General features: G+C 47.6%; 1 protein-coding gene across 1 annotated transcript in view; it reads left to right on the top strand.

Moving 5' to 3' along the window:
• The window catches only part of DAPK1 (death associated protein kinase 1), a 153,078-nt gene extending 130,345 nt beyond the window's left edge, over positions 1 to 22,733 (top strand). The window contains exons 20-27 of the mRNA XM_081151680.1: positions 7,215 to 7,437; positions 11,180 to 11,368; positions 12,971 to 13,168; positions 14,218 to 14,356; positions 15,727 to 15,847; positions 17,405 to 17,593; positions 20,463 to 21,691; positions 22,157 to 22,733. Of these exons, the coding sequence (XP_081007806.1) occupies positions 7,215 to 7,437; positions 11,180 to 11,368; positions 12,971 to 13,168; positions 14,218 to 14,356; positions 15,727 to 15,847; positions 17,405 to 17,593; positions 20,463 to 21,691; positions 22,157 to 22,190 (2,322 nt within the window). The 3' untranslated portion in view covers positions 22,191 to 22,733. The remainder of the gene's footprint in view (positions 1 to 7,214; positions 7,438 to 11,179; positions 11,369 to 12,970; positions 13,169 to 14,217; positions 14,357 to 15,726; positions 15,848 to 17,404; positions 17,594 to 20,462; positions 21,692 to 22,156) is intronic.
• The last annotated feature ends 4,627 nt before the right edge of the window (positions 22,734 to 27,360 follow it).

Raw genomic sequence — 27,360 nt, 5'->3', positions numbered from 1 at the left:
CCTAGCCCGCCCCCTAACTGCTGTGCCTTAGCCAAACCAGTTCTCCTAGAGGAGGAGCGCTTATGAGAGGGGAGGGAGTGCCCTTAGAGTTTGCTGCATCAGCATCCATTTTACTATCGGTGCAAGTTCCATTCTTACCTGATTTTAAAAGACTGGTTTCAGGAGGTTTGGGGAGTTGGCTTATTTTTATTTTGTTTGTTTGTCCTTCTAATCAGATTTTCCATAAGCTGATATTAAAAGTAGTTGCTTTTCCTAAGCCCAAGACTACACAATGAGAGAAGTGCCCAGGAATATTTTGGAAAAGATGACAAAGTTGGGAATTTGCGTAGAATTTCAAAATCACAAGTAAGCTGCATTTGCATAATTAAGAGTTGCTGCTCCATCAGCACTGGGTCTGATTGCATCCAGCCAGGAGCAGAAAGCCACGTCACCTGTCCGCGCTGTTATCTGGCTTTCCCAGATTGCAGGAGGCTCTTCCCTGTCAATCAGTGGATGTTTACTCATCTTTTCTGATGAGAACGTGAAAGTTAAATTTCCAGGGGGGAAAGTTGATGGAAGAAAGGAAACTGGAAACCAAGATTCACCAGGGCTTTGAAGAGCAAAGAGGTTACCAAATAATGCTCATTTAAATGATATTCACAGTGTCTCCTATATGCTAAGAACATTCTAGGCACCAGAGAGATCACAGTGAGCAAAAGAGGCAAGACTCAGCCAATAAACAAATAAGAAGAATGCAAGATAGGATGGAATAAGGGGTGGCAAGCGATGGCGTATGAGCCAAAGCTGACCCACCACCTGTTTTTGTAAATAAAGTTTTATTGAAACACAGCCATATTATTCACTGACTAGTCTATGGATGGTTTCTGGATACATGGGAGTCCCAACAGAAACCACCAGGCCCTTTATGGAAAGGTTTGCTGTCCCCTGGTGTAAGTGCAGGAGATTCAAATAGGGTGAAATGAGAGAAAGTGGGCGGTAGGGGTGGCAGCTACTTTCCACTGACTGTCCAGGGAATGCCTCTCTGATGGGACGTTTAAACCAGTTCCTGAAGGACAGGAAAGAGGAGGCAGCCAGGAAGGGTTAGTGGAAGACAGAAGGAGTAATAAGTGCAAAGGGCGTGGGGCAGTGAGTTGGATGTGCCCCAGGAAACAGACCAAGGAGAAGGGTTGATGGGGCTGGCTAGGGAGCTTGAGCATAGCGGTCTGGGCAGAGAACATGCCCGAGACCATCCGATCAGAAGGGTAAGCCAGGCTTCACAGACCTTGGTAAAGAGATTGGGGCTTGGTTCAGGTGGCAGCAGGACTGGACTTAAGTTTTAAGAATTTACCTCTCACTGCTCAGAGGGTCCAGATAGAAGGTGATCCCGGTGGCCAGGTGAGATATGAAAGTGCTTGAACTGGGGTTGTCCAGGCTCAATTGGTTTGTGCAGGAATACAAATGGAGGCTCACATTCCTGTGTAAATATTTACAGAATATGATTAAAGCTAACAAAGAGGAAATACACCTTAATGACCACCTGGAAGGCTGGTTCTGGTTTAGGATTCCAATTCCTCGCTGTTTGACGCCTGTCCCCCCCGCCCCGCCCCCTGCCCCAGTCTTCCCAACCCTGCCACACCCACAGACACCCAGGTCCCCTGTCTGCCTTCCAGCCACACCCGCTGGCCCAGGAGGTGCAGTGGGAGATACAAACAGGAAAATATTTCAAGTCATGAGCCACAATTTAGGGACTACGATAGTCCCAACTCTCCACTCCCTTGGCAATGTTACTGCAGTGGAAGGCCTGACCAGGGAGGTTTTGCAGCTCACGTTAAATACAGACCATGGATGGAATTTTGTGCTCCCCGTTCCAAAGAAATCGATATTCTATTGTCTTCAGAGCCTCTGCATCAAAACCTTAGCCTGCCTGGAGAGCACACTGTGCCCTTAGGTTGATGGAGGCCGCTGCTTGGGGAGACTGGTCAGGACCAGCCACCTGCCCCTGCTGCACCATCTAGTGGCGAAAAGTGATAATGGGACCCCCACCCCGTGGGGAGAGATTTCAGAAACTTCTGTCTTGTACATCTTTACCAAATTCGGTTGTATTCAGATTTTCCAATATTTTCAGTGAGCAGAGGAAGGGTTATCCTGCAGAGTGAGGTTAGATTTCCTTAAAAAGGAGAAGACTCTAGCCTATTTGTTTTTCCTGGCATTTCAAGATTATGGCAGATTCTGTCAGTCTTGATAGAGAGCAGGTTCCTGATTTATCTTCCCAAAGATAAGGTGGAGTGTGAGTCAGTCCCACTGAGGCCTTTAGCTCCTAGTGGAAGGGAAAGGGAGAGGCCAGGGATGTGTGCCAAGACCCTGGGCAGAGGACATGAGGGAGGGGGGAGTCTGTGGTCCTTTTACCCCTTTTGGCTTCAAAATCCTTCTTACTGCCATCGCTCATCCCCACTCAAATGGAGACAGTGTGTGTGTGTGTTTGTGCAATCATCTAGAATCCAAGACATCATAGAGCTGAGCTGTGAGTCCAGCAAAGAAGTATTTTCTTGGGGGGAAGATTTCTTGAGGACAGTTGTTATTTGCGAAACAGCATGTGAGCTTGTTGAGATGAGCACAGCCGGTTCTGATGGAGACTCGCTGTTTCCGATAAAAATGAAAGCCTCCCTTGCCTCCCGAAGCTCCCTGAGGACACGAGATGTTAACTCGGGCCAGCAAGCCAAGTCATTTGCTTAGGAAAAGAGGAGCTGAAATGAGATGTTCCCTTTGTCTGTAAAAATCCAGAGCCGGGAAGACTGATCTCATTCTGTTTGCCCTTTCGTAGCGACGACTCATAGGTCTTACTTTACATCGAAATGCCCCCAAGGCAGCATTGCCCCGGAGACCTTGCACTAACGGGGCAGTGTCTCCAGGTAGAAGGAACTGGAATCGGCCCTCCTTGGATATTCTTCAGTGCTTGTAACTCACTCCAGCACACCCCGCCCTGAGATTCTGCTCCAGAATCTCCTTTTCCCACTGCTGAGAAACCCACCCTTCCCCTAGCAGCAGCAGTGGTAGAAAAACCTGGTGGTGAGTGTTGTCTTTGCCTTGGGGAAGGTCCCTGGCCTTTCTGAGCCTCGGTTTCCTCCTCTGAAAGGGAGCATGGCCACATTAACCACAGAGGTTTATTTGAGGGTTAAGTAAGGAATGTCAGTGACAGCACAAGTAAGCTGGAAGATACTATCCACGTCGACACTGCTGCTCCAGACCAGAAATTCATGGGTCTCCACTCCTCCAGGTGCTAAAAAAAAAATCATTCATGATCCTTATTAAGGACAGTAAGGCAGACTGTCTTCAGGGGGCACTGCAGTGGGGGTTTGTAGCCAGGGGAGATCAGCTCAGCTCTGAGTCCAGCAAGAACAAGCAGAGATTTACAGCCAAGGAGCAGGGTGGGGTCTGTGGACAGAAAATTATTAAGAGGAAAAACATCAAGACTAGGGGGCTCTTGCTAGACCGACTGCTTTGGAGTCTTTGAGCTGGTCGGCCAGGTGCAGCAACTAAAGGAGGCAGAGGGGAGGCTCAGGAGAAAACGAAGTTTCTTACACTCACTAGTCCCAGAGAGACGGGTCAAGAGGAGAGGCACAGGGCACAGGCTCCAAGTGGGAGAAGCAGAGAGCACCCGTGGCAAGGACCTTTATTGGGGGTCAAGGAGGGGTACACAAAAAAGGCACCGGGGATGTCACTGGTGTGTTTGAATGTCACCGGATCACAGTTAGGGGGGTAGGAAAGGAACTTGTAGCGGGGACCACCTCAGCTCACTGGTGGTCCTGGGCGGGTGCTCGTAGCCCGTGCAGGGATGTTGAGGCAGCAGGAAATAGGTCGATTGAAGGTTACAGGACCCAGATTCAGCAGGATTCTTGCTGACGGCAGGCTGGGTGATCAGATATGAAAGGCGGGGGTGAGCGATCTGATCAGATATCAACAGAGGAGAAAGGATTGTCACTAAATTACTCCCAGTGGGATTCTTGCTGAAACTGGACTAACCAGGCCAAGGACACAGCCCAAGGTCGAGACCTTGAGGGCTCCGAGGGCCTTACTAGGGTTAGGACGCAGAGAGCGTCTTCGTCACCAGCTGCCTCTTCCCTCTTGCCTCCGTGTCTACGGCTGGCCCAGAAAACAGGCAAACAGATCGCCAGCCACTTCTGGCCACCACCACCCTGCGTGAAATTCAGAGGAGTGAGAGCAGAGTCGTGGGCAGTGCTGAGCAAGGCACAGACGGGACTTCCCTCAGCTGCACAGAGCAAGCCAGCCTTGGTTCAGAGAGGCTTCTGGAAGCAGCCGGGGCAGCATTGTCCAGTGGGTACCATGGTTCAAGTCTTGTCAGTGGAGGGGCCTGTGAAACTCATGCAGAAGAGAACATCCTCTCATTCCTTCCCACAGGACAGACGTGTTGGCCCGAGTGGCAAGATCAGCAGGGCAGGACACAGACAAAAAAGAGCCCCAAGTTCATTCGTTGCACAGTGCGCCCGGGATCCAGTGATTGGATTAAAACCAGAGCAGATTTTCTGCCTTCCGCCGTCTCAGGAGTAGCAGACACTTCTTCACACAAAGGGTCTGTGTGTGGTAGGAAGCTGTGTGTCACAAAATAGGTGGAGAACATATACTCAGAATGGAAGTGATGCTCACGGGACACTGTGACTGCAGTTTAGGTGCTCGCCATATGGTGAAGGTGTGAGCAGGGAGGGCTGATTGAAAGGGAACCTAAAAGGGCTGCTTTTGAAGGTTAAATTAGGATAAAGGAAGGTAAGTAAGCTTGCTTCAGGGCGTCCTGGGCTTATCTGCAACAGTAGAAAGCACCGAGGAGATGCCCAGCACCCCATTTCTTCCAGCCTGGTTGGCACCACTCTGATAAGTTACTATCTCAGAATAGAACCTTTTCAGCTTTTATGCTGACTTCGGTAATAATTCAGGGAAATTGCTGGCAAAATACCCAGCCCTTTCTGTACTCTGCGGCACGTTGTCTTTGAGGTTAGAGGAGGAAATCAGAGGAAGAACTATCTCGTGTGCTCCAGATCACTGTCCAAGCCGTGGTTTCCTACCTTGGCCAGTCCAACACTGTATAACATACATTTAGTGATGCCTTCTTTACCCTCCTGAAATGAAATTCACAGATAACAGCATACCTACTCAGGTAATTTTAAAAGATTTAATAGAATCCCCTAACTATAATATAACAAAGACATTGAAGAAAAATATTTACAGTAAACTATAGTGTTTCAGTATGTAAATGCTGGGGCACAGGGCATGAAGGGGATTAGTGAAATTGTCAAATACTTGAACCCATCCACAGAATCACTGAACACAATTCCTATAGGCTCCCGTGGACATCAGAGGGCTGGGATGGCAACTCAAACACTGCAGCCACTGCTGACATGATTTTCAGAAATGCAAGGACAGAGCTCATGAAAGATCAAAATTATGTAGATGTTTTCCATCAATTTATAAAATAGTTGCGTTCTTGGAAAACTCAGTATGTATGAAATCATGTTCTCTCACTCTCCCTCCCCCCAAAAACACAAAAAACCTTCCAGGTCATATGTAAAATGATGCAGTTAAGTCCTAAGCTCGTAGTATAACCAGGTTTATTTCCTATGTAAATGCTCAGCAGACACTCAGAAGTCGCTCAGGACAATGTATACACATATGGGCACCTTGAACCCACCACCGGCAGTAAGAACTAAAAATGTCACTGCAGATGTCTTAAGTGCCCACTAGAGGGCAATGTCGCCCTGTTGAGAAAGAGGGGTCACGCTTTACCAATAGAAAATAGGGGTAGGAACTTAGGAGTCTTCTGGAGAGCTGTGAGTTTGTTATATGAGCTTCCTTGGTCATTAGTGGGAACAGTTAACAGTGAGTCAGCAGTAAATAAGCACCTCCCAGGATTTAGGTCCGAGATCACACCGAGACGGAAAGGAAGGCACTTACCTCTGAAACGCTCTTGTGTGGGTCACCTCTGAGTCAAGCCATTTATACCACACCTCTTTATTGAACGTCCTACCTGAGCCAGGTGCTGGGTTACCACCGTCTCCCCTATCAAGTTGGCGCCTAGTCTAGAGGGAGGGAGTGTAACACAATTACCCTGCACTCGTGGGGCCCTGATGGTGAACCACATAAGGGCCTGAACCTACTAGGGAGGAAAACTTTAGAAGAGGTAACAGCAAGATAGATCTCATTGGATGCATGGGACGTAACAGGCTTGAGCAGGGGGATCATCCTCAATAGAAAAGAAGGAACCCACGTCAGGCTGCACGTCACAGCTCCAACAGGCCCTTGTCCCAGAGCCAGAAGCCAGGCTGGGAGGGCTGGAAATGAGGTGGCGTGTGAGACGGGATGGAGCAGGGTGGCATGATCAATGTCCCACATTATGGACCTTGAGGTACATTGTCTGGGTGCACAGAGCACCTTGCCAACACCGTCCCACCAGAAGCACTCATGTTATAGTTTATGTCAGAGTGTTCACACGTCTGTATCTCCCCAAGACCATGGTTCTTGGACACGTATAGACAGTCCCCTCTGTGCTTAGCACACGGGAGGCCCTCCACAAATGTTTATGGATGAATGAGTGAATGAATGAATGAAGTGAAAATGTGAATTATGGTGAGACTCCTGCTTCTCCCCGTAGAACTGAGAAAAAAGAAAGTGGAAAGGTTATTGTGTCTCCCAGCTCCCTCCCCGTGATTTAGATTTCTCCCTGGGATGCCCTTCTCTCCATCTGGTACCATCCCAGTGTCGAAAGGAACCAGACCCCTCCACACGGAGGGGAGCAGGTGCCCCTGGCCCCTCTCACGGGGCTGCCCCTGTGTCACAGGAGTCACTCCACCAACTCATGCATCAAAACGCAGGTGGACAGGTCCGTGGAGAGAGCAGATTGGTGTTGCCAGGGGCTGCAGGGAGGGGAGTGGGAAGCGACTGTTAAGGGGTGCAGAGGCCCCTGGGGCATGAAAACGCCCTGGAACTGGGTAGCAGTGGTGTTCCTACGACATTGTAAACGTACTAAAAGCCTCTGAATGGTACACTTTAAAATGGTTCGAGTGGTGAATTCTCTGTGTGCATTTTACATGAATGAGACACAACAAAGTGGGTAAAAGCCGCAGACCAGGAGGACCCAGCCCCGGGCTCGGAACCGGGGCCTCAGCGCCGCGCAGCCCAGGGCCCTCTCCTCTCCTGTGACCAACGGGCCCTCTTTCGTCTGTGTTCAGGACACTCACCGAGGACTCTTCATCCAGCAACTGCGACCCACGCAGAACCTGCAGCCGAAAATCAAACTGAAGCTGTTCGGCCACTCGGGGTCTGGGAAAACCACCCTGGTGGAGTCCCTCAAGTGTGGTCTGCTGAGGAGCTTCTTCCGAAGGCGCCGGCCCCGACTCTCCTCCACCAACTCCACCAGGTTCCCGCCGTCACCACTGGCTTCCAAGCCCGCAGGTAGGCCCTCCGCCCCCGCCAGTCTCTTCAGTGGGTGCTTTCATTTGCCCTCTCAGTAAGGGTTTAGGATGAGTGGTGGCTTTATGGTCGCTTGGTCCCGGGCTGACTGTTCCCCATGCCTTGGTGGCTTTCAGGTGTGGGCTAGCCTGGCTGTGGGCCTGGTAGCCACCCTCCTATTGCCCAGCAATTGCAGGCTGTCCCCAGAGTAGCAAGGAAAGGGCCTCACTGAAGTCAAGGTCATGCACAGAAGTTCACAGTTACAAATGTGCAAATAGAATTCTGCGTGTTCTACCGAGGAAGACAGAGGGAGCTTGGACTGACACTGCTGCAGATCACAGAGGTTGAGTATTGGCCCCTGGATGGGTCCTCACCCCATGCTTTCTTCTTGGAAAGCTGCAGGGGCATCTAGAAATGTGAGGACATCGAGCAACAAAATCGGATTCGGGTGGGATCAGCATCCTGCACATTCGGAATTGGCTGGTGGTTTGAAAGGCTCCTTAATGGTTTTCATAGTTGGTCCCTCCGCTCACGTGGACCCTCGTAGGGAAGCAGGCTTTGCTGCCTTCCCCCACCCTCCTCAGACACAGTTATTGGTGGATTCACACCCAGAACGACAGGGTCACCTGTCCTTCCCCAGGGAGAAGCACCCACAGTGAGCAAAAGGAAAGTACAATCTGGGTGTTAGTTATTTCTCCAGAACCCTGCTTTAGAGGAAGGGACTTAAGAGTAGAGACCTTCCAGGATTTTCCTGGACAACATCAATTTTGAAGCTTGCGCCTCAGACTCATTTTCTGCACGTCATATCACAAAGGTATCGTATCTGTTCCCTGGGTTGAAAACAAATGTTTCATAGTTTGGGTTTCTGTATAATTCTCTCCACAAGGAGAGAGGTCTGTGGAGCGTTAGTAGGGGGCAGTTGACTGAGACTTACATGCCCCTTTCAACTTGCTGTCTCTGAACACAGCAGGAACCTGGAGAAAAAATAACCAAAGTGGATTTTTAATTAGAATGATTATAAAGTTGCTAACTCATATTGCTAATACGAGCACAAACTGTGTGTCAGGAACTGGGCAAAATGTGAACATGTGAAGCCCCATGTCATCCATGACACAGGATTATGGGGTATCCTTACCACCGTTTTACAGAAGTCTTGCAGGGTCGAGTAGGCTGTCAGGAGTCACACAGCGGGCAGCTCACGAAGTGTCTGGCTCCTGAGCCAGAGCTTATTAATGACACAGCTTCTGAGTGAGGTCTTTTGTGTGCACACATTTTCCATTTGCCACTGTAATTTTGCCAGTGTTCCTAGTCCAAGGTCAGCTTTTCTGGCAGTTACGGTGTCACCTTAGAGGGAACCGGGCCAGCTCTCTCCTGCTGTGGGTTAAGGTCACTCCAGTCTGAACCACTGTTGGGGGCAGGGAGGGTGGAGACCGTGTGTGTGTGTGTGTGTGTGTGTGTGTGTGTGTGTGTGTGTAAGACAGAGACCAAAAACAAAGAAACCTATTTGGATCTGTGATCTGGAATTTTTATAAGTCGTCATTGGATATGAAGGTTATAGCCCAGATCCCATGAACTAAACTGCCCAGCCACACATCAAGTGGCTGAGATTTTGGAGTTGGTCAGTGGTTTGAAAGGCTCCTTAATGGTTTTCATGGTTGGTCCCTCCACTCACGTGGACCCTGGTAGGGAAGCAGGCTTTGCTGTCTTCCCCCACCCTCCTCAGACACAGTTATTGGTGGATTCACGCCCAGAACGTCAAGAAAGAGATTTTTTTCTGCTGCTCAGCTCTGCCACTCAGAAGTAATATCTCCACTCATCTTCCTTCTGATTAATTTTCCACATCTGGAAGAATCTGGAAATAGATTGTTGATAAAATTCAACTCAGGGTGGAAAGGCACATGTATGGTGAACAGAGTTTGTGCTGACCTGCAACCAGGTGCTGCACACATCATCTCACTGGGTCTCTGAACCTTGTATGGTTGTGTCACAAACCCATTTCAGAGAAAGGTAGCTCAAGGCTCACAGACATGAGATGTCTCTGCCTAAGGCAGGCGCTGAAACCCAGCAGCCTCGCCAGCTGCAGCTATGTAGTAGGGGGAGGGGAAAGAGGAAATAGAATTAGCTGCCAACATCGAAAAAGGTGAAGGGATTAGGGAAAAGAAAAATAATAATAGGCCAGACAACAGTCTGGTGATTATCACAGGGAAAGGGGGAGGGGGGAGTTAGAAGACGGTAAAGGGGGGATAAATGGTGATGGAAGGAGACTGGACTTCAGGTGGTGAACGCACAATACAGTATATAAATGATGTACTGTAGAACTGTACATCTGAAACCTACATAATTTTATTAACCAATGTCACCCCAATAAATTCAATAAAAATAGGAACAAATTTACAAAAAGAAAAATCAAGAGATTTCACTTAAAAAGCTAGAACTTTGCTTCTTGTGGATAAGTGGAAGCTTTGGCCACCTGGATTCACATTCCCACCTGGTGCCAGTTAGTGGGGAGGAGGGCGGCTGCCCCACATAGAGGGGCACAAGCTCTTCATTTCGCCCCATCTCCACCCAGCCCCCTAACTCCAAGAGTCCCAAAGACCAGGAGAGAGCTCAGAAGCAGACTCCCTACCCCATGCATGAAATTTTGCCTGTGATAGAAATGACCCCTAAATCACATGACCCCGAACCAAGGTGACCCCTAGTCAATGTCAGAGGTGTAATTCGGTCCCAGATCTGTCTGGCCAAAGCCAGGTAGGCTCCTGGAGGGCCTAGGCAAGTATAGGAGAGATGGGTAACCCATAGAGGCCTGTGTTGCTTGATGCCCATGTGGTTGGTCCGCTCCAAGGAGTGGGTAAACTTTCTATCCAAACAGTCTCTGGAAGAGACAGGACTCATCTTCAGTTAAATCTAGACGTGCCTGAGGCCTGGAAAGAGCCAGGAGCTGTGCCTGCAGGCTCCGTAGCAGCCCCTCCTCCTGCCCAGTGCAGGGGCAAGCACACCCTGGGCTGAGGGAGCCGCCAGCAGGAGGCAGCATGCAGGGCCTGGACCCCACCAGCCCTAGTCCAGGCAGCTCACCAGTCACATCCTGGCCCTCACAAAACATCATCCACGGTGTCCGTGGGAAAGCGGAGCATGGCACAAATAGGTGACATGAGGGCCACCTGGAGGAGACGGAGTTGGGGAAGGCGGCAGGCTGTACTGGGTGGCTGTCGCCTCCAAGGAAGGTCTGTTTCCAGAAACAGCAACATTGTCACTTCTGAGTGGCACTGCTAGTTAGCACCTGGGGGCCATGCTCTGCTCTCTCCTAAACCAGCACTCTGGGCACCCATGAGATGCCCGCATAGGCCCATTTATATCACGCAGATAGCAGGAAGCTTGTTTGCCTTAAAAAAGTTGACCCTTTGTGTTACCATCTCCTGAAAACACCGGAGGCTAAAGGCTGAGACAGGACCAGGAAGCAGCCTGTCCCTCCTCCCAGCCTCTCCAGTGTCTCCCATTGGCTGACCCGAACCAGCAGCAAATGGCAAGCAAGCCTGGGAGATGCGGTCCCCGGGGACAGGGACACAGGAGGGGCGGAAACAGAAAGATACAGCCCAACATCTCTGAGAAGTGTTGCTGCACAGCACACCTGAGGGGCACACAAGCCCGCCCGAGGCAGGAGCAGGGTGGGGACAGCAGGTGCCAGGCCGGGGAGAGCAGGCACGCACGCTGCCCTGGGCGGGCCTCACCGCTGTCCCTCTGCCTGCAGTGTCCGTGAGCATCAACAACCTGTACCCCGGCTGCGAGAACGTGAGTGTGCGGAGCCGCAGCATGATGTTCGAGCCAGGCCTCACCAAGGGGATGCTGGAGGTGTTCGTGGCCCCGTCCCACCACCCACACTGCTCCACCGATGACCAGTCTACGAAGGCCATTGACATCCAGAACGCCTATTTGAACGGTACGTCCCGCCCCCCACAAAGGGAAGGACCTCAAGTGTCCCTTCGCCAGGGCTTTACGTGATTTCCCTAGAGTCGGGGGCCCGGGCCCGGGGGGCATCCACCGCAGCCCCATAAGGGACAGAGGAGGAGCCAGCACAGTGATGTTGGAAGTGACGCAGGGCTGATTAATACCCCCAAAAAGTAAAGCTAAACACCATGGTGTCCTCTGCTCCTAACAGCACCAGGCACACAGTAGGTGCTTAATAAATGACTGTTGAGTAAATTAATACATTTTTTTTAATTTATTGATTGATTTTAGAGAGAGAGAAAGAGAAATATCAATTTGTTGTTCCACTTGTTTCTGAAGTCATTGGTTGATTCTTGTATGTGCGCTAACTGGGGATTGAACCCACAGCCTTGGCGCATCGGGATGATGCTCTGAACTACTCGGGCAGGGCTGATACATTTTTTTAAAGTAGAGCTAAACACCCACTTGGATAGGAAATGTCATACGATACAATCCCTCTAGCAGTTTGGTACCCAATATAAAAGAAGAATTCTTTTTAAACACACCTACACTCATGGCTAGAGCTCTGATATAAACACCGGCAATTTTCTTTCATAAGCAACATTTTAGGTGTGTTCTTCACTCTCAGACATTTCCGTGGGGGTGAAGCTATAAATGTTACCAGGGATGGTTTACTTCCAACCCCTATTGCCTGTTCCCCGCAGCACCCCGGGGCTCCAGGGCCCCCAGCCACTTGAACACGAGCCCCTGCCTTGTTGAGACCCAGCTTAGAGCAAGGATATAGCAATTCCTCTGAGATTCAGTTCATTCATGAAGATTTTATGAGCTGAGCGTCTGGTGCAGGGCGGTGCTCAGAAAATGGCAATTCTTGAAGGCCCTTTTATTTTCCTGAACCCAGTGAGAAATGGAGTGCTCTGTGTGTGTGGCCGAAAGCAGTGGTTCTTAAGCCCCACCTTGCCAGAGAATCCCCTGGAGGGCTGGTGAAAATAGACTGCCAGCCCCTCCCCCGGAGCTCCTGATTTCGAAGATCTGAGGGTTCCCAGGTGATGCCGCTGCTACTGGTCCAGGAACCCCACTTTGAGAACCACTGGCCCTAATGGATTAGAATGAAAGTCCATGCACATTTTGCTCTCTTAAAAGTTAATGTTCTAGCAAAGCTGGTCCTACAGTGAAGAGAAAGGAAAAGGGTGTCCTCAGCACTCAGCATCCCTTCCCTCATCCCCTGCTCTTGCACAGGCCACCTCCCCATCCCGAGTCTGGCTCCCAGTGCTCAAAGGGCCTCTTTCTGTGTTCCAGAAGCTTTCACACTAAGGCCTTAGCTGCCAGACTTTGAGGGTCATGTCCTCAGCAGTGCCTGTGCTCCAGGAGGAGGCTCTGGAAAAGCCCTGGGATCTTCCAGAATGACATAGGCATACATCATAAAGCTATGTTAGTATTATGTATACGGATCTATACTTAAGTAGATACATATAGATGAATAGATAAATGCTATGGATGATACTATCCCTGCTGGTAACCCTAAAGTGCTAAGAAAAGCTGCAATTGAAATTTGGTGGTGGCACTTCATGATAGTCATCTTCGTTTTTCTCTGTAGGGGTTGGCGACTTCAGCGTGTGGGAATTCTCTGGAAATCCTGTGTACTTCTGTTCTTACGACTATTTTGCTGCAAATGACCCCACATCAATCCATGTCATCGTTTTCAGTCTAGAAGAACCCTATGAGATCCAGCTGAATCAAGTGGTTTTCTGGCTCAATTTCCTGAAGTCTCTTGTGCCAGTTGAAGAACCCATAGGTAAGCTGAGACTCCTGGGCTGAGACACCCGCTGGCCTTGCAGCCCCGACCAGGCCCGGCTCCTATAGCTTGTGGCTAACAGCTGTGGCTCTCTGCGCTCCTCCTTCCTACTGGGCGATTTCCACTCTGGAGGCTCCCTGAGAGTCAGCTGTTCATTTTGTTCTGCAGGGAGTTGTTTCATGGTCACATATTTCTGCCACAAAAACCTGCTTCTGAGCTTACTCCTTGATTTTTCACTTTCTTTCTATATTTTGGAGCAGTGGTCACTTTTGGGTACAAAGTGGAATACCTCCTTCGATAGCTACTGCACCTTTACCTCCTGGGCACATAATTCACAAGCAGAATGAGCGCTCCTGCATTCTGTAGCACCATCAAAATGCAAGAGAAAGGACCATATTGACTGAATGCATTATCTTGACTTTATCCTAGAGGGGACGGTAACAGTGTTCTTTTCCTATAACAAAAGCAGCAGCCTTCTCTGGTGAAATACAAAACAGCAGCCATTTTTTTCTTTGAAAAGTATATACACAATCAAATAAACTGAGCTTAATCCCCCACAGGTACCATCACTTTATCTCTTTGTTTCTCTATCTCTCTTTTTTTTTTTTTCCCATGCTTTCTCTTAAATACTCCCAGAAGTGAGAGGCTGTCTGTGTGAACTGTAGTTTCCCTTCTGAGTCATGTCTGTGGTGTCACTGCCTTCAGAAGGCATTCTTTGGTCTTGTAAAGGGCAACCCCCTGGTCAGAAGTTAGATCTCCCTTCACCCACCATTTGGAGATAGATTGAGAAGCTGCCGGTGTTCTGTGATTGGTTCTGGCCCATTTCTGAACAGCTTTCCTCGAGGCCCAGAAAATAGGCTCATTGTGTTATTGGCTGGCCCAGGCCCAAAGGTTACAGTGCACAGCAGGCAGAGGGCCCCAAGTCTTCAGGCAGGATGTCCATCCTGAGGGACAGAGCCGGGGCCTGCGCCAGCTCACCCCACCTCACCGGGGGGAAAGGCAGCCGGAAGGAGGACCCCTCTCTGAACCAGTTCTCACTCTGTCCCCAGCCTTTGGCGGCAAGCTGAAGAACCCACTCCGCGTTGTCCTGGTGGCCACCCATGCCGACATCATGAACGTCCCTCGTCCAGCTGGGGGCGAGTTTGGATATGACAAAGACACGGCATTGTTGAAAGAGATCAGGAACAGGTAAGGGGCAGCCCCTGGGCCTTCGGGGGTAGTCCAGCAGAAGTCCTGTGGACTAGAGAAAGGATTTAGAGGCGCAAAGGCCTCTTTTCTTTGGTGGCCTTTTTGTTGTATTTTTCATTTTTATCAAAGCAGTGAATACACATAATAACAAGTCCAACAGAAGTAAGTAGCACAGGATAAGAAACACCCGTCTTCCAGCTTCTTTCATCACCTCCTGGCACCACTGCCTAGAGAGAACTTCCTTCCGTTGTTTTATGCTCTTGTTTGTTTTTCAGTTTATTGAGGTATCACTGGCAGATACAGTTGTAAAATATTTAAAGTATATATTGTGGCGATTTGATATGTATTTACGTTGTGAAAGCATTCCCACCACCTAGTTAATTAAAACATCCATCATTCACATATTTATCTTTTTTTTTTTTTATGAGGACACTTAACTTCTACTCTCTTGGCAAATTCTAACTGTAAAACACAGTGCTACCAGCTATGGTCGCCGTGTTATACATTAGATCCTTAGTTCTTTTAGTTGTTTTAGCTTTCAGGCTTTTTGATGATTTTCTAATGATACCACTGATCATTATTTCTCAAAATATCGGGTCATGAAATTCGCTCAGGGGCCCTGACAGCTCTCCGGAGCGGGTGGAGTGGAGTCAGTGGAGAATATCAGAGGGCACTTCACGTCAAGGGGTTTTGCAGAACTTTTGCTTCATTTATAAATATGGGCGCGCACAGTGTCCCCCATAAAAAAAAATCCAGGGTAGGGCAAAAGTCGGTTTACAGTTGTTCATATGGAAAATAATACAATAAATAAATAATAATACAAGAATAAACTCTGTTTCGAGTACTCACAACTGTAAACCTACTTTTTTTCTACTTAGTATCTGTCAATTGAGAACTTGAACCTGCAGCTCTGTACAATGCCCTAGTAACTCAAATTCCCTCGACTGAAGACACCTACCTGTCACCTTCCTGATGTGAAAATAGGGCTTCTGCTAACATTTTTAAATCTAAGTTGTAACTTTCACACTCATCCCTCTATTCTTACTCTGTCAACTGCATCAGTGTCTCTTCTCTTAACTTGTAAGGTGAGCACATTAGATCTCACCTTTCCTGCATCAGGGCCGCTGATCTCTCTCTGCACCATGTTCCTGCCATTCTGTGGGGCCCGAGGTGCCTGTCTACGTGACTGGAAGCACCTGGGTGTCTGTAGGCCTCTGCTCCAGTGTGGCCTTACAGAGCCCAGCAGACAGCAGGGAGGGGCCTCTGCAAGGTCACCAGATGTCCTGGCCTGCGACCAGCCTTTGGGGCCCTGCCGTGGGAACACCCGGTGAGACCGCATCGCTCTGATGAGGCTGCCGCTCTTCCCTCAGGTTTGGGAATGATCTTCACATCTCAAATAAGCTGTTTGTGCTGGATGCTGGGGCTTCTGGGTCCAAGGACATGAAGGTCCTTCGAAATCACTTGCAAGAAATACGGAGCCAGATTGTTTCGGTGAGTGTACCCGGGCGGGGCAGGACCCCTACCTTTGCCCAGCCCATCCTGTGACCCCGGGTCGGGCGTCTTTGTGCTGCCCTCTTGGTTTGGCTCAGTTTTCGGGGGACCCAGTGGGAGGTGGCTGCATGGACGTGTTTTTATCTTATTGCTCTGAGATGAGGAAGAAAAAGCAGAGAAAGAGGGAGATGGCCGCGAGGGGAAGGGGTTGTTATGCACAAATTGGGCCACCTTGGAGTGCAGGAAATCCTGAAGTTTTAGTGGTTTGTTTAAAAGTAAAATTGCTGCCCGGCCGGGCGTGGCTCAGGGTTGAGCATCGACCTCGGATCCAGGCGATCGGGGTTCGATTCCCAGTCAGGGCACATGCCTGGGTTTCGGGCTCCATCCCCAGTCGGGGGCGTGCAGGAGGCAGCCGATCAATGACTCTCTCATCACTGATGTTTCTATCTCTCTCTTCCTCTCCCTTCCTCTCCCTGAAATCAATAAAAATATTTTTTAAAAAAGACTCATAGACACAGCAGAAGGATGGTTACCAGAGGGAGAGAGGTTGGAGGAAGATGAAGAGGGGAAAGGTCAAACTTATGGTAACGGGGGTGGGGGGAGACTTTGGGTGGTGAACACAATGCAGAATGCAGATGATGTATTATAGAATATATTATAGAATTGTACACTTGAAACATATAATGTTATTAACCAGTGTCACCCCAATAAACTTAATAAATTTTTTAAAAATATAATGATACCAAAAAAGTGATTTGTGGAATATTTTTTAAATGCAGAAAAGTAGAAAAAAGCCACCAACAACATTTATTGAGGGGCATAAAATAATAGATGAACAAATGGAATGAGACTGTGTTCTTGGATAGCAAGATCTTAATAAATGTTTCTCTTTCCCCAAAAATATCCTCAGGTGAGGATTAAAAAAAATTAAAATTAAAAAAATTGTTTCACTTTCCCAAATTATATAAACTTATACAGTTCCACGTAGCCCCACCATGAACAGTCAGCGGGCGGGGAGTGGTCTGTCCGGACCTCGGAGGGACCTGGTAACAGAAACATTGGGCAGCGATCGGGAACAGTGGTCCGTGAAGGGTTTCCAGCGCCTCCCCGCAGGCGGGGTTAGGGCCTGTGCTCCCCAGGCTGCATCGAGTCCCTGAGCTGGGTGTGGCATGCTGTCTGCTTCACACACACACCCCCTCAGCTCCTGAGGTCAGGCAGTTGGAACTTGCCTTTATCCCTGGGAATTTGGGGTTTTTTTTTAACAGGGAATGGAATTTAGCTGACCTAGAAGCTATGATCCTTGAGGGGACTGCCTCATGAATGATGCGGTGCAGTGTATGGCTACTGTGGCCTTTAATTTTGAAGGTGTGGTGGGGTAGATGAGTCTGTAACAGACTGATTTACTTAACAAAGTTAAAAAATTAACCCATTTTAAGCCAGTTACCAAGAAATAGTCTAAATTGAAATAATATTTCAACAACAGTCTCAATGAATATCCAGTCTTCCTCCAGAGTCCTGATCACTGTAAATTGCCCTGTCCCGTCCCTCATGTTCCAGGTCTGCCCTCCGATGACTCACCTGTGTGAGAAAATCATCTCCACGCTGCCTTCCTGGAGGAAGCTCAATGGACCCAACCAGCTGATGTCGCTGCAGCAGTTTGTATATGACGTGCAGGACCAGCTGAACCCCCTGGCCAGCGAGGAGGACCTCAGGTGCATAGCCCAGCAGCTCCACAGCGCCGGCGAGGTAAGGGCCCTGCGAGTCCAGGCAGGGCTCCAGGAGGTATCAGGGTAACTGAGTTTGGGAGCTTTCCCTCTTTAAGTTTGAAGGGGAAGTATTAATTCTTCTTTGAATGCTTAGAATTCACCTGTGAAGCCCTTCTACTCTTAGAATTTTGTTGGTAGTTATTTGGTCACTGATTGAATCAGGAAGAAACAGAAAATCTGAACAGACTGATTACTAGAAACAAAATTCAGTCTTGGAAGAGTACGTTTCTAGGAATTTATCCATTTCTTCTAGGTTGTCAAATTTGTTGGTGTATCATTGCTTTTACTGTCTCCTACAATCCTTTGTATTTCCGTGGTATGAGTTGTCTCTTTTTCCTTTCTGATTTTATTTATTTGGGCCCTTTCTTTTGTTTTTCTTGATGAATCTGGTTAAAGGTTTATCTATTTTCTTTATCTGTTCAAAGAATTAGCTCAGTCTCGATGATCTTTTCTATTATTTTTTTTAGTCTCTACTTCATTTATTTCTGCTCTGATCTTTATTATTTCCTTCCTTCTACTTGTTTTTGGCTTTGTTTGTCTGTTTCTAGTTCCTTTAGTTGTAAGTTTAGATTGTTTGAGATGTTTCTTGTTTCTTGAGGTAGGCTTATATCAATCACCATGAATTTCCCTCTTAGAACTGCTTTTGCCCAGATTTTAGATGACTGATTCCATTTTCATTGTTTCAATGTATTTTTTATTTCCTCCTTGGTTTCTTTATTAACCCATTGATTGTATAGTAGCATGTTGTTTAGCCTCCACTTGCTTTGGGGTTTTTTTCCTAGTTTTATTCTTATAATTGATTTCTAGTTTTATACTATTGTGATTGGAGAATATGCTTGATGTGATTTCAGTCTTCTTAAATTTACCAGGTCTTGTTTTGTGGCCCACCATGTGGTCTACCCTGGAAAATGTTCTGTGTGCACTTGAAAAGAATGTGTATTCTGCTGATTTGAAGTGTAATGTTCTGTAAATATCTGCTAATCCATGTGATCTAATGTGTCTTTTAAAGCCACTTTTTCTTGTTGATTTTCTCTCTGTGTGATCTACCCATACAGTCCCCCTACTATTATTGTAATACTATTGATTTCTCTCTTTATGTCTGTTAATATTTGTTTTATGCAGTTAGCTGCTCCTGTGTTTGGTGCATAGATGTTTACAAGTGTTAGATCCTCTTGTTGGATTGATCCCTTTATTACTATGTAATGCCCATCTTTGTCTCTTGTTGCAGTCTTTGCTTTAAAGTCTATTATCTGATATAAGTATTGCTACCCCAGCTTCTTCTTCTTTTTTTTTTCATTCCATTTGTATGAAATATCTCTTTCCATTCCTTAATTTTCAGTCCATGTGTGTCTTTTGATCTGAGTGAGTCTCTTTTAGGCAGAATAGCATGAATCGTGTTTTTTATCTATTCAGCCACCCTTTGTTTTTTGATTAGAGCATTTAGTCCACACTGGGTCCAAGAGTTGTACTAACCCTAGAGCATTTGCCAAACTGGAGGGGAACTGTGGGTCAGTAAATGAATTCTCTTCCCATACAGCCTAAGTGCCCTTTAAACCACTGCGTTTTCACTGTGCCCCAGGTTCTGTGCACAGGCCCTTCAGCGATCCCTCCCTACTGCAGGCCAGTGCTTTGGGGTTTGGGTTTCCCACAGTACCATACCTCTGTCTCCTACCTGTTACTCCGTGGTTCCTCTTGCATTTGTTGTACAGGAGCTATTCAGTCAGCCCTCAGTTCTTAAGGGGCAGTCGCTCTGTAAGTGTAAATTTCATGTGTTCTTGAGAGGGGGTGAGTTCAGAGTCTTCCTACATCACCATCTTGGATTGAAAGTTTCTACCCTCCAGGAATTTTCAATCTAAGGCTCATTTTAAACAGAATTATATACAGAAGGCATTTCAAAGATTAAACCAGACTACGGGCAGAAAAGTACTCCTGGTGCAAACTGGTCCAGGCTCTCAGTCTCCATGTGAGAACAGAGTCTACCTTGAATCACTATTATTTGTAGAACTAGCCCAGAACAGGGAGGGAAAAGAGAAGGGGTAGATGTTGCACAAAGGGGAAAAAGTTGCTTCTATTTTTTGTCACATTTTTCCCCCTGACTTTTGCTTATTAAAGAAATAAATGTGGTAAAGCTAAAGTCATCTCTGACCATCACCTCCAGTCTCATTCCTCTCTCCCCGTCTCCAGGGCTAATCACTGTCATGGAGGCATATCTATGCAGAACTTTTTAATGTATGTGTGTTAAAAAGTTACAGGATAACATAACATTCTAAATCTTCCTTTGAAAAATTGCAATGCAAGCCTTTAGAGAAGTTGCAAGCATAATACAGCAGCCCAGCTGGCGTGGTTAGTGGTTGAGCGTTGACTATGAACTGGGAGGTCATGGTTCGATTCCCAGTCAGGGCACATGCCCAGGTTGTGGGCTCCATCCCCAGTAGGGGGCATGCAGGAGGCAGCTGATCAGTAACTCTCTCTCGTCATTGAGGTTTCTATCTCTCCCTCCCTCTCTCTGAAATCAATAAAGACATATTTAAAAAAAAAAAAAAATTCACTCCATAATCAAAAATCATTCCATAGCTGCCATCTCTCACTTTTGGTTTTTGGGGTTTTTTGGTCTTTTGTTACACTGACCATTTTTAAGAGTCTTTTCAAAATTTCTCTTATGACCTTCTCAAGTTGGTTTTTTGGCTTAATAATTGATTTTTGAGATCCAGCCATACGAATGATCCGAGTCATTCCTTGCAACATCTGCTCAGATTTTGTCACTGCTCGGGCCCTTTTGTTCTCCGAGCAGCTGGTAGCTCTGCTCGTCTAGGCTCCTATGTGTGACCACTCATTGTTCCCTCTGGCAGATCAACATCATGCAGAGTGAAACCGTCCAGGACGTGCTGCTCCTGGACCCCCGCTGGCTCTGCACCAATGTCCTGGGGAAGCTGCTCTCCGTGGAGACCCCCCGGGCCCTGCACCATTACCGAGGCCGCTACACCATGGAGGACATCCAGCGCCTGGTGCCGGACAGCGACGTGGAGGAGCTGCTGCAGATCCTCGATGCCATGGACATCTGCGCCCGGGACCTGAGCAGTGGGACCATGGTGGACATCCCCGCCCTCATCAAGACAGACAATCTGCACCGCTCCTGGACAGACGAGGAGGACGAGGTGATGGTCTACGGCGGGGTCCGCATCGTCCCCGTGGAGCACCTCACCCCCTTCCCGTGCGGCATCTTCCACAAGGTCCAGGTGAACCTGTGCCGGTGGATCCACCAACAGAGCGCCGAGGGAGACGCGGACATCCGCCTGTGGGTGAGCGGCTGCAAGGTAGCCAACCGTGGGTCCGAGCTGCTGGTGCTCCTGGTCAACCACGGCCAGGGCATCGAGGTCCAGGTGCGCGGGCTGGAGACGGAAAAGGTCAAGTGCTGCCTCCTGCTGGACTCGGTGTGCAGCACCATCGAGAACGTCATGGCCACCACGCTGCCGGGGCTGCTGACCGTGAAACATTACCTGAGCCCCCAGCAGCTGAGGGAGCACCACGAGCCCGTCATGATCTACCAGCCGCGGGACTTCTTCCGGGCGCAGACCCTTAAGGAGACCTCGCTGACTAACACCATGGGCGGGTACAAGGAGAGCTTCAGCAGCATCATGTGCTTCGGGTGTCATGACATCTACTCGCAGGCCAGCCTCGGGATGGACATCCATGCGTCAGATCTGAACCTCCTGACCCGGAGGAAGCTTAGTCGCCTGCTGGACCCCCCCGATCCTATGGGGAAGGACTGGTGCCTTCTCGCCATGAACTTGGGCCTCCCTGATCTTGTGGCAAAGTACAACACCAATAACGGGGCTCCCAAAGAGTTCCTCCCGAGCCCGGTCCATGCCCTGCTCCGGGAATGGACCTCCTACCCCGAGAGCACAGTCGGCATCCTCATGTCCAAACTTCGGGAGCTGGGGCGCCGAGACGCAGCAGACTTTCTACTGAAGGCATCCTCTGTGTTCAAAATCAACCTCGATGGCAATGGCCAGGAGGCCTACGCCTCAAGCTGCAACAGCGGCACATCTTATAATTCCATTAGCTCGGTCGTGTCCAGGTGAGGGCAGCTTTGGCTTGGGCAGGGTGTCTTCAAACTGCAAGAGCAAGGGGGATGCAGTCCATCTTTCCCATCAGATTCCAGGGGCATCCCTTCCTCCGCCCACCTACTGAAGGGCACCACCCTCCCTCCCGCTTCCCCTATTTCTCTGCTACTCTCCCCCCCCTCACACATTCCATTGTGAGTGAATGCTCTTTTCTAGTTTTAACTGATCATATCCTTTCCTTTGGCCGTTTGAAAAGCTAGTGTCCCTCCTCTCTGTGTTCTGGACTCCGTCTCTCAGCCTCTAGTCCCTTGCTTCTTACTGATAATTTTATTGGAATTCCTGACTTTTCAATGAAAATTTTTTAACTATTATATTGATTGTCCTTTAAATAAAAAGCGCACATTTATCCAAAATGTGCATTTCATACTCTTTTCTTTGTTATATATCATATCCTCAGCTTATCTTTTTTATATTTATAGGAAAACCCCTCATGTATGGACTCCCACTGTATGATTTATAAATAGACAATATGTGAGTGCCTTTTGCAGACGAGGGTGTGTTTGAAATCATCAAGTCAGCCAGGAGCTGTCACGAAGGAAACGCTCCCTCTCTGCTCCTTGCTGTATGCTGATCATCGCCAGAGGTGCTTCACCCTCAATTTTGTTTGTTTTTTCCCGGCAATGTTTGCGTTTTATTTGGCAAGGAAAGGGGAGAAAGGAATCCTCCTCTAGAGTGATTTCACGGCCAGTGTTGTTGCTACACTAAGACATGTATTTGTTAGCTTTTGTTTAAACGTCGATGTGAACGTCCACCTGGAATCGACAGACTGTCGCGCTTTATCAGTCCCTCCCATCTCAGGTAGAAGATTGACGCAGTTGTAGGGCTATGAAGATGTGTGTGAGAATTCAAAACCCCTGGCTCACGGTTTGTGGCAGTCCGTTGTCATTTGTGCATAGCAGATGGTTTTCCACATTGAGATCCTGGTTTGATAACTTCCTGTACTTGAAGTCTAAAAACGAAAATAAAGGAAGCAAGTGTTCTTGCAATGATTTTAAATTGTGATAGAGTTTTAAATTCATATGAGGGAACATGTCCTAATTCTTCTGTCCTGAGAAGCATGTAATTTTAATATTATATCATGTGTGTATATATATATATATATATGCAGTATGTATATACATATATATTAATACAAGTATTTTTACTTAATCTATAAGATATAGTAAAAAGAAGTCATTTGTTTTTTTGGTTTTTTCCTTTTTTAAAAAAAAATAATAAACTATTGCTTGTTGCATTAGTTTGTTGGTCTTTAATTCAAAAGGAATTCTTTTTCTTTGCTTTGTTTTTACTCACCAATGCCACACATGGTGGGACAGACCAATCTGAAATCCAGAAACTCATTAAACCTAAACTCCCAGGTATGGAAAACAACCCAGTGTGTTTAGGTGCTTAATTATGACTAAAATTGGGTATGGTTTGGGGAAGAAAAAGAGACCAGATGATTTTCACAAGTGGAATCATTTAGCCTCAGCAAGGGAAACAGGAAACTCTATTTCTATAGAAAGGTGGAGGGAGTGGTGCCCTGCAGGAGCAAGAGAAAATCTACTGCAAAAGGTACATAACTTCCTGCCCTGCTTTAAATATGGACCAACTACAAACTCTACTTTTGACCTGCGTAGTAGCTGTGAGACACAGAAGCTCTAAGTGACCAAAACCTATATTCAGTAAAATCTCATGACTGCTTTAAAAAATGGGCAAAGAAAATATAGTGGAAGGAAGACTAAAATGGCAACAATGATTTACGTGTTGATAGGAAGGCAGTTCATTTCTGTTTTGCCCAAATTGTCCACAGTAAACATAATTTACTTTGATAATGTAAAAAAAAGAAACATTAATGAAATTAAACTAAAAGCTACGTATAGACATGCCTAGAAAGGATGACACAGATTGAAATTGTGGTTGCCTTAGGAGAGTGGAACCTCCTTTTCTTGTGTCTACTCGCTCCTGAATGCCAACTTCATTCTTTTCTACTTCAACAGCACTTTACATCCCAGGGATATAGCATCAGGCATCTAGAACCCAGAGGCAAGAGGTTTGCCTCTGGCAGCATCTGTATGTAAAATCCCAGCGGATTCTGACTGGTCCAACTTGGTTCACCGGGCGAGCCCTCTGTAAAACAGGGTGGTTGAGGGATATAGAGTTACGTGACTAGGCTGCCCCCAGGAACACTGGGTCACTGGGAGAAAGGGGCAGAGGGAAAATACGGGGTAAATAATTGCAAAGTACTGTGCCAGTCTTTTGTGTTTTTTTTTAATTTTAGAGAATGAGGAAGGGGGAGAAACATCAACTTGCTCCACTTACTTATACATTCACTGGTTGATTCTTTTATGTGCCCTGACCAGAAATCAAACCCCCAACTGTGGTATATCAGGGAGACACTCTAACCAACTGAGCTATCCAGCCACGGGTGGGTCAAATAATTTTTTTAAATATGTTTTTTATTGATTTCAGAGAGAGGAAGGGAGAGGGAGAGATAGAAACATCAATGATGAGAGTCTTTGATCGGCTGCCTCCTGCACGCTCCCCACTGGGGACCCAGCCCGCAACCCAGGCATGTGCCCTGATCAGAAATCGGACTGTGACCTCCTGTTTCATAGGTTGACGTTAAACCACTGAGCCACACCAGCCAGGCTCAAATTTTTATAAAAATTCTGTACAGTTTTGGACATCTCCTCTGTCCTGCATTTGTCACTTTGTTCAGTCTTGCAAATCCCCAAATGGACTTTCCTTCAGTCAAGGGACCACAGGCTGTGCTTCCTGAGAGAACAGGGACATCACCTCCCAGGAGAAGGCGACACATCCTGAAGGTTTTCTCCATTCTGGTCAGAAACCAGCATCCTCTGAGATAAGAGGACACCAGAGAGATTCTAAAGAACTAACAACACCCATGGGATATAAGAAAGAGTTGTGTTTACCTCCTAACAGTTTTTTTGGAGAAACCCAGCCCTCACTAAGGAGTTACCTCGACATAGAAATTTTAGGGTTGGGCCCAAGAAGGCAACTCTGAACCAAGGGAGCCAAGAAGACAAGAGAAGCAGCCTCCCTGTGACACTCACTGCATCTCTGCTGAATGCAGCGGGGGTGGCTCGTTTGGTCGAGGGAATCTTCTGTCACAGCCCTGTGACCCAAGTCTAAGCACTGGCTGAAGGACACGGTTACACACGGGAGACTTACTGATAATCTGGTCACCCTGAGTTGAATTTTATCAAGAATCTACTTTGAGATTCTCCCAGGTGTGGAAAGTTGACCACAAAGATGAGTGAAGGTATTACTTCTGAGTGGTAGGGTTGAGTGGCAAGTAAAACCTCTCCCTCAAGGGGAACCCATAGGCCACTTGATGTGTGGCTGGTTCAGTTTAGCTCAAGGACTCTGGGGCATAATTTTCATACTCAATGAGATTCATAAAAATTCCAGATCACAGATCTGGATAGATATTTCTCTATCTCTATTTCTCACACACATAGGCACACACGCATGTGCGTGTGGTGTGATCTCCTTCCCTCCCCTCCCCTGCAACAGTGACCTTAACCCACAAAAGGAGAGACCTGGCTGCCTCTAGGAGTGACAACATGAACTGTCAGAGAAGCTGACTTTGAACTAGAAAACGGGCCATGCTCATACAAGGGTTAAACCTCATCATTAAATCTGGAAAACTAATGGCTTTAGAGAAGGTGCAACCCATCTTACATCCTCAAACTGAGCCAAAATTCAGTGGAAAATGGAAAACATTGTGCATGAAAAGGTTCTTACTCAGACTGAGTTATAAGCATCATTAAAAGCCAAATACCATATGATCTCACTTATATGTGGAATTTAATGAACAAAATAAAATGACAAACAACCAGAGCGGACGGGGGTGGGGGAGACTAGCCAAAGAACATACATAGCCCATGGACACAAACAAAATGGTGAAGGCCAGGAGAAGGGAGGCGGGAGCTGGGTGGAGGTGGGCAAAGGGGGGGATGGGGGACATCTGTAATAGTGTCAACAATAATAACTAAGACTCATGAGCCTGACAATTCATGAACTTCCAGCTGGCAAGCACTCTTGGCAACCTCCCATGCCCAGTGCTTCCTCCACTGCAAAGTAGCCAGGTGGTCTTCACTAGCAGTTGGGCAAGATGCACCAGAAACTAGCTCTGTGACATTCATCCTATAACTTAGTTGGATTAGAACTATCTTGGGCGAATGATCATGATTTCTAAGGCCCTTTTCTAGTATGGCAATCCTACTTAAGTGTGCTCACTTTTCTAAACTGTGAATTTTTTCCTTATTAAAATAATTGACCTTTGTTCTTACATATAGTTTGTCAAATTTTGCTCCATTCAAGGGTTGGGTCAGATACAGCCAATGGGCAATTGGCATAAGATCTGTATACTTAGTATTTATAACTAAAATACCCAGAAGGCCACCCAGCTATTCCCTAATGGACCACTGGCACATTCAGTTGTCTTTAGGGCCCAATTACATTTTTGTCTCTAGAAAGCAACTGTATTAAAAATGGAAAGAATCCCACCTCTGCATATAAAACTAAATTTTAGCCCTAAACTAAATTTTAGCCCTGGCCAGGTGGCTCAGTTGGTTGGAGCGTTGTCCCATACACCAAAGGTCGAGGGTTCAATCCCCGGTCGGGGCACGTATGGGAGGCAATGGGTTGATGTTTCTCTCCCCCTTCCTCTCTCTCTCAAAATCAATAAAAACATATCCCTGGGTGAAGATTTAAAAAAATTTAATCTTGCTGTTCTAACGTTAGCCGCAACAATACTAAAATTTGTAAGTTTGTCTCCACCAGGTTACAAGCCCTACCTGCACTCGAGGAATACCACCTATAGGCACCAGCAGCACCTTCTGTGCCCAGGCCTCATCATGCCTCTGACAGAGAGCAAGGACCTCTTGGCTCTGAAGGAAAACGTTGGCCCTTTTCAGCAGGAAGTAGACCCTGCACTCCTTTTCCCTGAAAGAATTCAGAGCCAAGATCCTTGGGGAGGGGGGGCGGGATGACTGGATCCGCAGTTAGAGCAGAGCATGGACAATGGGCTCGGTAGAGGTTATCAGGACAGATAATTGTAGGGTGGGGCTTTACCCCCAGGGTGGCCTTTCCTCCCCTAGCATATCACTAGTCACGCTGTTTGGACCCCCTGACCTTTCCTCCCTAGAGATAACATCTAGGCCTCAGTGGTATTTTAGCTCCAGGCCCAGAAGAGCAACAAAACCAGCCACAGCTGACCTCAGGAGCAGCTGCACTGGATAATGACCCACACACCAACCAACCAACCAATCAGCGGCGACCCCAACCCTGGAAAGAAAGCTGCAGAATATAGTCTATTGATATCTCCCCTGGGACCTCCCCTAAGACCTCCACCCCTAAAACCATTAGGACGGAGAACTCCAGAGAACTCGGAGATTGCTCTCCCTCCCTCCAGGGAGCACACCTGTGCCTTTCCCTCCCACCCACCCCCACCCTATGCCCAAACCAGGCACCTTACATTATCTTCCTCACTCCCAAGCTCCAAGGGCCCTTCCTTTGCTCTATAACTTGTTTCCTAAGCCCATTTCTGCTAGAAATTACTTCTTCTACCTCTGCGATTTACCAAATAAATGTTCTTATTAAAAAATAAAAAATT

The sequence above is a fragment of the Miniopterus schreibersii genome (assembly GCF_964146895.1).
Source record: "Miniopterus schreibersii genome assembly, chromosome: 11".
In the NCBI taxonomy this organism is placed as follows: domain Eukaryota; kingdom Metazoa; phylum Chordata; class Mammalia; order Chiroptera; family Miniopteridae; genus Miniopterus; species Miniopterus schreibersii.
Note: the sequence above shows the minus strand (reverse complement) of the source record. Positions and strands in the feature narration are given on the sequence as shown.